At 36.8% G+C, this 12033-nt stretch overlaps 1 protein-coding gene across 1 annotated transcript in view; it reads right to left on the bottom strand.

The window, feature by feature from the left end:
• Positions 1 to 12033, bottom strand: part of LRRK2 (leucine rich repeat kinase 2) — a 63328-nt gene that overhangs the window by 8606 nt on the left and 42689 nt on the right. Inside the window, exons 34-46 of the mRNA XM_027890128.1 lie at positions 10997 to 11184; positions 9950 to 10104; positions 8800 to 8946; positions 8453 to 8644; positions 7614 to 7760; positions 7201 to 7301; positions 6836 to 7026; positions 5848 to 6008; positions 4915 to 5085; positions 3005 to 3105; positions 2185 to 2379; positions 1011 to 1204; positions 648 to 720 (exon numbers count right to left, since the gene is read on the bottom strand). Of these exons, the coding sequence (XP_027745929.1) occupies positions 648 to 720; positions 1011 to 1204; positions 2185 to 2379; positions 3005 to 3105; positions 4915 to 5085; positions 5848 to 6008; positions 6836 to 7026; positions 7201 to 7301; positions 7614 to 7760; positions 8453 to 8644; positions 8800 to 8946; positions 9950 to 10104; positions 10997 to 11184 (2016 nt within the window). The remainder of the gene's footprint in view (positions 1 to 647; positions 721 to 1010; positions 1205 to 2184; positions 2380 to 3004; positions 3106 to 4914; positions 5086 to 5847; positions 6009 to 6835; positions 7027 to 7200; positions 7302 to 7613; positions 7761 to 8452; positions 8645 to 8799; positions 8947 to 9949; positions 10105 to 10996; positions 11185 to 12033) is intronic.

The raw sequence follows: 12033 nt of genomic DNA, 5'->3' as shown, positions 1-12033 counted from the left end.
AATATTCCCATTACAGATGTCTCACAGGGAAACAGCCTGTGCGAGTGGAAACAGGATAGAGCAGGGACTGACACTTTCTACAAGCCTGGGAGCAGTTAAAGAACTCGATGGAAAGTCACATCTGTATCTTTGGAGACATCCCACACTGGACCATATTCGAGTTCTGGAATGCACTGCAAGTCCATAACTGCTCTAAACTGCATATGGTCAGGAGCTAACCCTCAGGAACCAGCTGATATAAACAGCTCCCAGTATTTCTTCATCTGTTCTGTGAGAACTCTGACCTACAGAAAACCTGAACAACACTTTCTTTTTGAACACAGCTGTTCTAAGAAAATTTACTAAATGAAAAGGAAGAAAAAGGAACCGTAACAACAATAAATAAAGGAGATTAAAATAGTTAGAATATTCTTAAGATCAACCATTAATGTCAGTCTTCAGCCAGTTTGCCAGGCCTTTCAAAGGAATTTTCAGCCTCTTACTTCTACTTGTTAAAACATATGCAGCTCCTCTAAGACTGCAGTAGAAAATTATTTTTAGTTTTAGAGAAGAAATCAAAAAATAAGCAGTATGAAATAAAGCTACTCTCGGTAGCTGCTTTAGATATTCCTGATAGCACTTTGTAGAACAGCAAAGAACAAGTCTACCTTTACTGCTCTGTCTTCAAAAACTGCCAGTTTGCCATCAGCTGTGCCTACCAAGAAGAAATTCTTCTGTTTGCTGAAATAAAATAAAATAATGAATTCTAGAAATGATTTAATCAGATAAGAAAAAAATGAACAAGAAGTCTCTAGTATTCCAGGTATTCAATTAAACAGTAAAAGCAAACACAACCCCTGTGATCAGCATGTAGTCCCCCAGCTATACTGGCTGTAGAATTAAGTGGAAACACGGGCAAAATAAGCAGCTGTCTGAACAAAGCAGCATAGTTTACAGATGTAATTTTATGAATATATTTGTTTACTATTATTTTCAAAATGTAATCCCAAATATTTAAAATTAATTTATACCTTTGCTTTGAAAGAGAATTGCAGTATAAACAAGTGATGGAATCTGACATTTTCTGCAGACGATGCCTTCTTGTTTCATCTTCCGTGTTAAGTGCCCACAGAGAACCAGACTGGGTTCCTGCTACAATCCAGTTTTCCTTCTCAGTAGGAAGAGTCACTAAGGTCAAACTTATAATTTTACTATCTGCAATATCCTGAGTCAGAAAAAGAGAAGAAAAACAACCTGGTCATAATTTCAGTAAGCGTAAATGCTAGTAAATTACTGGGGATAAAAATAAAGTACAATCTTCTTGGACCCTCAACAAACCCAAGGCCTAACCTCCCCTGTAAGAAATCTAATTCCCTGTTAGAACAACACATTTCCAACTGTGCCATTTATCTTCAAAGTGCTGGGAAGGACCCCTCAAAGAGTACACAGGAAAATCTCTCAGCTGAATGCTAAAAAACCCTGTTCTCTCTATTCTAATCAAGGTGTCACAGCCATGAGAGAATTATGCAAATGGAAGTACACTGCAATATACATTCAGTTTAATTGTGAACAGTAAAAGTACTGGCTGAATATTTCTTTCTCTCATTTTAGTTTTAGAAGAATAACCCACATAATTTATACCAAGGCTACCAACTCAGATGTATCATGGTCAACAGATGGCAGATGGAAATAGAACTTAAACAACTTTCATGATGAGTCACGCTCAGTTCTGGCACACATATTCATCACAGCCTGGGCAAAACACTTCCCCTTTTCTGACGGCACTGAGATGTACAAAAATCACATTAAAAGAACTGAAGGGCATCACCCAAAGTGGCACAAAGGAGATGGCCCTCATGGCAAGGGAGGAATTGTTAAAAGACTACCTAGATTGTTAGGGGAGGTAGAGATACGAAGGGTTGCCTAACTACTACTCCTTTTTCTGGCCTCCATACTAGAAATAGCTTCCATCTGAGTGGAAGAAAGTTATCCAGTAGTGGAAAGACAGTATTCTGAAAAACTTTAGTCTAGATGGCAGGAAGAGAGGAAAAAGCAACTGCTTTTCTACTTTATTTCGTGGATACAATGATGACTCACTTATGAGATTTATTCTCTCAAAGCTTAGCTCTGCAGAAGTGATATCCTGCTTCTGAAATGCATCTAGGTGCCAGAAAACATAGAATAAATGGCAACTTTCCCACATACCTCACAAGTATGTCCATCTGTATTCAGGTTAACAAATGAAAGTTGTGCTTTTTCTGTGTTCCCATTGCCTATCCAGACTCCTGCCTTCTTGCAGCTTTGATTGGCAGCTACCATGCACTCTGCTGTAGATGTGCTGGGTATTGAGACATACCTCATCAAACAGATAAGCTCTGCAGAATTCAGCATCTCATAAACCTACAAAGAAAGCCACAGCAGGCACGTGGTCACAACAATGGCTTGTACAGTGATAAATAATAAGCAATGGATAACAATATTTTATGGAATATGGGCACGGTATTTCAGCAAGTCTGGTCATCTGAACTGCCACTACTAATGGGCAATTTCTGTGCACTGAGCAACTCTAGGCAGTGAGATTAAGGCACGTTTGAAAACTCATTTCAATGAGCAAGGCGATGTGTGATAACAGACAGCGGGTCTCAGATCCACACTGCTGCTGCTCCTCTCACATGCACAAAACAGTGTGTAGCTGCACTGATACCATATAACAAAGTCCTTTTTGCACAGCTCTAGTATGAGACCATATGAGACCAAGAACAACTCAAACTGTGTTTCAGTACAATCACTACACAGCAACACAGGGGAAAACAGCAGGCTAGAGTAAGTGGTTGGTAGATTCAAATGGAACGGTTTATTCGGGATGGCAAGAGCAGGCAATATTTCATATTTGTTTCCATTGCAGAAAAGAAGAACAGAAAAAACTCCTTGCCTCTTACTAACTTAATGCCCCGTTTCTTTTCAGAAAGCACAACTTTGTAGTGTCATCTGTCATTAAAATATAAATAAATACAGTAAGCAATACCTGGGAAGATGTTGGTCGTTCCTGAGGGTTTTCCTTCAAACACTTTTTAATTAAATTCTCAACTTTAGGCCAGGGGGCACACCCATATTCTTTTACAGGATCTAAAATGTAAAATTAGATAACTTCTTAACCAGCATTTACCTTAGGTCTGAGTAACTTCTTATTTTAAGAATTCATCTAACTTCTTCCTGAGCTGCTCTAAGAAATATCACATTCTTAGGTAAAATGTCAGCATGAACAGCTTGGAATTGCTCATCTGCCCTTAAATGCTAGAGCATGAAATGCTTGAACTAGAGTCCTTTCCATTAATAGCAGTTAAAGCAAATGGATTTTGTTTTATCTTTTTCTTTAATGTTCCTGTACCTGGGACTGAATCACAGACATGTGTGGGTTGTGTTTTGATCAATTCTGACCATTCAAGGACATGTCATGTCAGTCTAGTCTTTCAAATTCCTGTGAACACTTTATCCACATTATTCTTCTGTGTATGGACATAATATATGGAATACAGATGAATTTCCAATAAAACACATAGCAATTAGATAAACAACTCCATACAGCATTTATGAAACATGGAAGTTCAAATTCCCACTCAGTGCTTTGAATATGAATCCTATGACTACAGGTGCTGACCTAAGAACAAATCACTCATGAAAAATGGTGCCTGTATTGCTTTTCTTTTAGTTCATCATAATCCACAGTAGATATTCCAGTCCTGCATTAGACAGAGGTAACATTAATAATAAATACCTGCAAATGAACATCCTCAGTTCAACAAACAATAGGCACTATTTACTTGTGAGATCAGCTGGCCCTTCTTTTGGTGAAAATACAAAAATGATGAGCATGTGCACAGATGGAACTGTACTATCCTCTGAAAGTAATACTTCTAATTATTTCACAGGGCTCATAATACAGTCAAATGGACAGCTGCACTCAAGAGATACTTAGTCATCAGTCCTTGGATATCCCCTTCAGGAAGGGCATTGAAACTGTCTGAGCTTAGAACTGGACAATTTTCCTTAAGGAGCTGAAAATGCATGAGCTCTTTGTCTCTCGTAATGGAGAAGCTATGCCAAATGAAGTGACGCTGCTCTTTCCTAGATGGAGTGAAACATTTCTTAAAAAATGTTCCATGAGCATATTCACTATTGCAGGTAATAAATAAGAACACCAGACACTAAGCTTTTAGCACTATAAAAATTTAGCAGCTCTTGACACTTCGGTAGAAGTTGCCAAAGACTGAGTTACACTGTCCACATGATTACATCATGTCCTGCCTGACACTCTGTTTAATCTTCCTTCCAGCAGTCAACAACTACATGTTGTAATGCAGATGGACTATGAAGAATGTTACATAGTTGGGCAGAGACTTCACAATCTTTACAAGTTAAAAGGAAATTCCTAGTTAAAACCTTTAGGGGTGGCAGCTCTTTTAAGGTAGTGGTGCTTTTTTTATAATTTTGAAATAAGAATTCAAGGGGTTTTTAAAAGATTTTAAGATATGCAGCTTTAAAATCATGGATATCTTAAAGTAATATATCTCAATCAAAGAACAAAAGTGGAATTGTGTTTATCTTTGTGCATGATATGCATTATAGATGATATCCCTTCAGCAACACCCATTTTAGCTGGCTCTGGATGAAGTCCCAAGTACACAAAATCTCTATTTCTTTATAAAGTGAACCAGCTAGATTCTTTGAAACTGCAATGGAATTACAATCAATGTGATGCTGAATATTTGTCTATTTCTCATAATTTCAAGACCATTTGAAATTAGGGGAAGATTCTAAAAATTGCTATTGTTTAGTTTCCTTCTCTGATCACTGTCAGATACAACACAATTCAAAAGAGACGCTATTTTTGGAAGAGGCAGGACAAGTGTTAAAACTTTAAGAAACAAGGCATACCTGGTAATTTTCCTTGTATTGCTAATTCATCAAATTCATTTGGAAACTTCAAGCCTTCCATTATTCTACCACCTCCTGTTAAAATGTCATAAAGCAGCAAGCCAAATGAATAAACATCAGCTTGCTGATTGTAAATAACATTTCCTCTGGCAACCTCTGGTGCTCGAAATCCTGTAAATAAATCATTCATTAATAGTTACGTTCATATCAAGATGAAGCCATCTTTATACTTTTAAAAGTAAATTATTGATGAAAACATCACAGGAAGTGAACCAAAAGCAGCACACTATTTCTGGGCTGTCAATTTGTATTTGGCAGATATAAAGGAAGGAAACAGTATATCAATCACAGAGTTCCTGCACCAGTACATATAAAACAATTATTTTATCAATGAATGCTGAAAATGAAGGGCAAGTCTGCAGTTGTTACTGAGGGCCTAACATTTCACACTTGAGGTCACACTCTCGTGCACAGTTTAAAAGACCTAAAGGCACTTTTCAGAGGGGTTGAATTGCTCAGAGCTTTAGAATGAATGCTAATAGATTCTCTCCAAAGTCGGGGAACAGTGCAAGTATTTCTTGCCTCTACGTTTGCACTACTGGAAATCAAAACAACAAATTTTAGCAGTATAATTTCAATATCACAGTAACCATATTATGACAGCAAAAAATGATAATGAAGGCATATAATTTCATTTGTTCTCTTTTTAAACCTTTAGTATACTACTTGATTCTTCTATAAGAAGTTAAAATATGAACTGGAAGAAAATCCAAGAGGTATAAATCTGGCACCACAACTTGTAATATGATTAGGACTACTTATTGTGATTTTGAGTTGAGAGTATAGATTTGAGTTAGTTTTTACAGAGTACATAAAAATCATATTAGCTATTTTTGGACATAATGAACTATAAATCAAAGCATATTTCCATACCTGGTGTGCCCTCTGAGGTTTTTATTCCCATTCGGCAACAATACTGGGCAATGCCATAGTCAGCTATTTTTGCAATAACAGCTGAATTGGGATATAAGGTAAAAAGCAACACGTTGTGAGGCTTTAAATCACGGTAGATGATCATTGCTGAATGCAGGTACCTATTAACCAAAAAAATATTTATTGAAAGCATTCATAAGTCAGGGATTCATCTGTACACACACATATCAAGTGCAATATTCCCACATCAGTAAATCGTGCTTTCAGATGTGAACTATTTTGTTAAAAATGTCAAACATCACTAACATGACACTCCTTTACTGGATAAGGACTTAGAATTGTTCTGAAATACTATTTACTGGCACATACACATTGCAGTATTTTAGTACCAAGTCTGATTTGAAGAGTTGTCAGCAGTTTGAAAACTGAACCTTAGAAGTTTAAGTTTCATTCATCCCTGAGCCCCTTAGCAGGTTTGTAAGTTTAAAGTCACACTGCACTAAAACCGAAGGTCATTCAGGGACTTTCAGAACTTTAGAAATGCACTAATTTAATTTCTTTGACATTTCAATACAAAATCAACAGCCATATAGAAATTGCACCTAGAGCTCTTGCACTTTTTCTGCTTATATGAGCATGACAGAATCAGAATCACTGAATCTTCTCAGTTGGAAGGGATCCACAAGGATCATCGAGTCCAACTCTTACATGAACGGCCTGGAGAGGGATTAAACCCACAACCTCGGTATTATTAGTAACATGCTCTAACCAACTGAGCTAATCTCAGGATCACTTGTTAGCAGAAAAAACCATAGGTAACAAAAGTCTGTGTTATATGTAAGCTAGTCAACCATGAAAATACAGGCATCTGTCTGACCCAGATGGGAATACTCTGCTTGGGATATGAGAAAATAGAAGCCCTTCATCTGCAATACACCTTATTTGCAGCTATACTCTGTTTCTACAGCAATGCAGAAGTCACATTTACCTTAAGCCATCAGCTACATGTAGAGCTATCCTGTGCTGGAGTGTTCTAGTTAAACTTGCATTGTCTTGTTGAAGCAAACGGTCAAGAGATCCTTTGAGGGCTAATTCCATCACCAGCATCCGGGGACGGATTGCAGCAGCCAGCAAAGACACTAAACTGGGGTGATGGAGGTGACAAAGCACTGCAAGCTCCTGTAAATTGTAAAATCAGATGAAATAATGCCAACAGCATAACCTCTGTGGCTCTGAAGTAAATGGGGGAATGTTCTGAAGTGAAGACTTGCAATTTGCTTAAACTTTTAAAGCTCTTTTCTAGGGTTGGCTTTCCAAGAGCAGCACTACAGAGAAAAGGACAATATTCCTTACCTGTCTTAGGAGTCTGAGGGAAGTATGTTTATTGAAAATCTTTACAGCAACCTCTTCTCCACCATAGGATGCACGGTACACAGATCCAAATCCACCATCACCTTTTGAACAATAAAATTGAAAATACTATTACAAACAAAGAGACAACAACCAATTCTCAAAAAAAAAATACCTGAAAGGGTTCAGTTTTAAAATGTGTGAATCATCTACTGTGTTAAGCTTCATGATCAGTAATCTAAACACATAAAAACCAATATCCTAGCATACAAGTTAATGGAAAATGAAAAACTCAATAACCTTAATATAATACATTTCTTCAGGAAGGAAATCCCTGAAATGTTGCAGAACTGATTCCAGTAGATTTGGTTACATAATCACTGTTAAAAAAACAAACTCTACAAAACAATGCTTACCCAAGAGAAATTCAGGAGCTTCATCAAATTCCAGGTCATCACTGTTCAACATAATATTTCTAGGCAAATCAGCCAATATCAGATCAGGAGCAATCTGAGCGATTGGAATGGTCTGTCTTGGTTGATCTGGATTTACCAAAAGGTCACCTAAGGAAAAAAAAAAAAAGAGAAAATGAAAAAAAAAAGAAGGGTAGCCCTCATTCAAAGGGCGCTGAGAGGTACATGGATCTCTGTGAGTGCATAAGACCACATACCTAAAATTAGATTCATCCGTGTACACATATATATGTGTACACATGCACACACACACATAGATACATACTAATTAAGTTTGTCATTCAAATTCTTAGATCTTACATGTTTAAGTATTTTCAAGGTTCTGCATATGTACCAACTAAATGTGATAAAAACTGTTGCTATGTAACAACATCTGTCTGTAAAAAGAAAGAATTCTGTGTGTAGAATGTCACCCTGAATACTATGTTTTAAATTACCCTTCTACATGATCCAACCAAAAGATCAAGTATCAGTTTTACAATGTGCTGGATTCAGTTCCATGAGTGAAGCTGCATTCTTGATATTACAACAAAACGATTCTTTTCATTATTGCCATTTTTACACGACTACACAGAGTAGCTGCAATCTGTCTCATTTCTATACTAGACAGATCTTACCTAAAAAAAGGAACAAGTTACTTTTGACTTATACTGTAAGTATTTCTTACAGAAATGAAACATTTTTAAATAACATGAAGTACCCAAATGTTGTAGAGGGGAGGTCATAATATTTGTCTACATTCAAGTGTACCTCTCTATACCTGAAATGGCATAGATACATACCTTCTTCAGCTTTTCTAAGTAAGTCATCAAGTAGTATTTTTTGATGTTCTTCACCATCTTGAAAGCTGTACAGAGCCCATTTCTTCAACAGTGTTTCCCCTTCACCACATACATCTACATCCAACAAACCTGGAAACCATTCCTCCATAAGAGAATCTATGTGATCCACAACTTGCCCCAAAAGGATGCACCCTATAAGAAACCACCAAGAGGGGAAATTACAAACTCTATCTGCCATACTTTTAATTGCAAGGATAAACTCTGCCTTCCAAAGGCAAAAGAACAACAGACCAAAATGCCAAGCTGCAATCAAACTGGAGCAAAAATCAGGCTCAGGGATAATTAACCTTTTCTGCAAGAAGGCGCCGTAATTTTCAGAAAACTGTCTGGGTTGTTGTCAAATTCTGCTGATTCCACCAGACAATAAGCCTCGGGGGACCAATTCAAGTAGATGCCTTGTCTCCAATACATTCTATTAGGACGAAGAGCTCGCTCTAGAAAATATGAAATGAGATTAAAAATCTGATCTCACATATGAATGTCAACTTCAAAATTTTCAGAATAATCCATGGTACTTTGAATGCTCAATTATGATTGTAGGATAATACCTACCCAAATAACAAACAAAATAAAGGCTAAAGCTTTGCAGGCAGCATAGCCCCACAAAAGCTGAATATATATCAACTCTTTCTCCGTTCTATACGGTACATCCACAAACTATAAATATTTAATCAGACGATATGTCATGTAGCAGGTGGGCACTACAGAAATGCTTAGGTATATTTAGGTCCAAGCACAGAATATCTTGGGCAATAAATGAAAAAACACCCAATTATTTAAATTTTTCCCCTGTCACAGACTCATGAAATTGCAGGATGCAACTGGAATTTAACACTCAGAAGAAATTTAAATGCCAGGAGAGCAGGTAGTTATAAATGATATTTGTAAAGCATTAGCAATGCATATTTTTCACACCTGACTTGTCACCAGCATTCAAAAATCACACATTAAGAAAACAAAGCTGAATGAAATTGCTAAGTTCAGCAGATAGGTCTACACAAAGCACAGAATTATGGGGAAAAAACCTAAAGATGCCCCTCCCCTTCTATTTTTAGACTTTCATAAAGGGAGAATCAATGAACCTGAAGAAAAGCAGTTAGTTTTTCGGTGTGGAACACATATCCTTTCCAGTACTCTTTGTGGAAGCAAATAGCAATATTGCATAAACATAAGGATTTCCTCTATGTCTAGCACGTGAAGGAGAGAAATAGGCTGCTTACAGCCTTCACTTTCTTTTGCATGTCACTGTGAAGATCAGGTGCTATCTATTTCTAGCTATTTCTAAGTTATAAAAATGACCACTGTCCTTTTCTCACATTTGTGACGGGGTCAAAGATTAACTAATGCAAAACAATGTTGGGGATTAGAGCTTTAACATGCAGGTGTTGGCATTCAAAGGAAACATGCTCACTATTACTTCTGAAGATAGATTTGTACCTCTTCCTGACAGCATGTAAGGTGATATTTCAAGCAACCTGTTGATCAGCCTGGACCAAAATCCCATAGGAAAGTATGGCATCTCATAAAGCCTGATGATAATTTCTGAATTTTCACAGTGGGGAAGCTCAATAACAGGTCTGTGATCAGACAAACTGAAACAATAAAAATATTAAGTCAGTATTTGATGATGTACTTTATCCAAACTGACTGACATATTATTTATTATGTAAAATGTATTATTTATTAATGAATATATGATTCAGATGATTGGGGAGCTGACAGATGGTGTATCTACTTATTCTGCTTGGTTGTGCTAAAGTGAAGTTCTGCTGTAATTCAAACCCATCAGAACCTCACTAACAATCATTACATATAGAAAGTAAATGTGAGAAAAATCTGAGACGTATATAAGGCAGGATAAAATCTTCCTATCCCAGGAGTTTGAGGGACATAGAAAGCCTAATCAGCAACATAAGCATTATTAAACACATCAGGGAAATCTAACTGAGGCAGAGAAACTGTGTTATCTGCTTCAGATATAAAAAAAAATACCACATTCAAAGTCATAATGCTTTTTTTTCTCCACCACATTTAATATCTGAACTGTTTGGAAGATGTACTGCCTATGAATAACTTGTCTGTGGTTCTCGCTTCAAGCAAATAGGTTGTAGAATTTCATGGTTATCCTTCATATTGCAATAAATATCTGTAATGTCGGCACACTGCTATGTGAAGCTAAATTATAACTTCCCTCCTGCAGTCTTGAAGCATGATAACTGTAAAATAAATATCCTCATAAAGCATTTTATCATTTATAGATTCCATCTACCCACCATGCTGATAAAGTGTAAGCTTTATCTGGTACCAGATCGGCTTAACATGCCTCTTCCAAAAGCATTTACTAAAATGTAGTATTCGAAGTATGTATCACGCTTTCATACAACAAATTGCTCTGATGATCAGTTAAACTAGTTAGCGTGATGGGAGGTTTTTATCTTGATCTATCTCTGTGGCTGTCATTTGTGGGTTTAACTCTTTGCTTACCTGCTTGGGATTAGTAGCTGATCCTCTCCTAATGGCAAAGCAATCTGAAACTTTTCTAGAAGCTTGAAGTATTGTGACATATAGATCTTAGGAAACTTGCTCTTCTTCAAAAGGAATTTTTCCACATCTGAACGCTTTACAATTCCTTTAGGGTATTTAGAACAGCCTTCCACTTTCACCATCAGAATCTTTCCAAAAAAGTAAAACAATTTTAGGTGTACATTCATCATCAGATTGTATTTTCCTGACAAACTTTGTTCCCTGAAATATTTGGTATAGCCTAATATTCTGGGAGGGGGAATGGGATCGGAAAATCCTTTGATTGAAAAAAAAAAGACTCCTTTTCACAGTGAAACCAAACATTTCCATAATGATAGAACAGCATGACAACAGCAGTGACAGAATGTCACTTGGGTGCTACCATTCTTCAGTGGCTTTCACTGTGTGTTGTGATCTTCTAGGTCTTTCCTCACTTTTAATCCAATCAGCTGAAATGACTCGAATTCACACTTTTTCCATCCAGTTTCCTGCACTAAATGAAAGGTGAAGTTTCAGAGTTTAGGAAATCTGAATATATATAATAAATTTTGAGAGTGTTTCTAAAACAGTGTTTCAATGATGGTCTCACTGAAGCAGTCAGTCTGCTAATCTCCCATTCCAACATGTGAATCCATATTTCTCACTTTCTTCTGCCATCCATACCAGTGACACTTCTTCCCCTCTTCTTACAGCTTTAACCCAAATTCCAGCTTTCATCTCAAACTACTGCAACATATTGTATGACTACTTTGCATCCATGGGGTCTTTCTATTCTACAAGTGTTCTTCTGTCCATGGAAGTTTAAATTATGTTGGACATCACAGTGAAAAGAATAGAGAAGCAATGACACAGTTACTTGTCCAGAAAGCAACAGAAACAGAAAGAGATGGATAAAACAATCTGGGTCCTGAAAAAATTCTAGATCATGAACCAATAATGAAATGGCGAAGAAGAATCACTGACAAGTTAGAGTGGCTTCAGACAGGGCAAAATGTACC

Source organism: Empidonax traillii, unplaced genomic scaffold (assembly GCF_003031625.1).
Source record: "Empidonax traillii isolate 1590-97213 ecotype Southwest subspecies unplaced genomic scaffold, ASM303162v1 scaffold277:size2070623, whole genome shotgun sequence".
NCBI classification, from domain to species: Eukaryota; Metazoa; Chordata; class Aves; order Passeriformes; family Tyrannidae; genus Empidonax; species Empidonax traillii.
The sequence above is the reverse complement of the archived record's forward strand: the minus strand, read 5'-3'. Positions and strand labels throughout refer to the sequence as shown.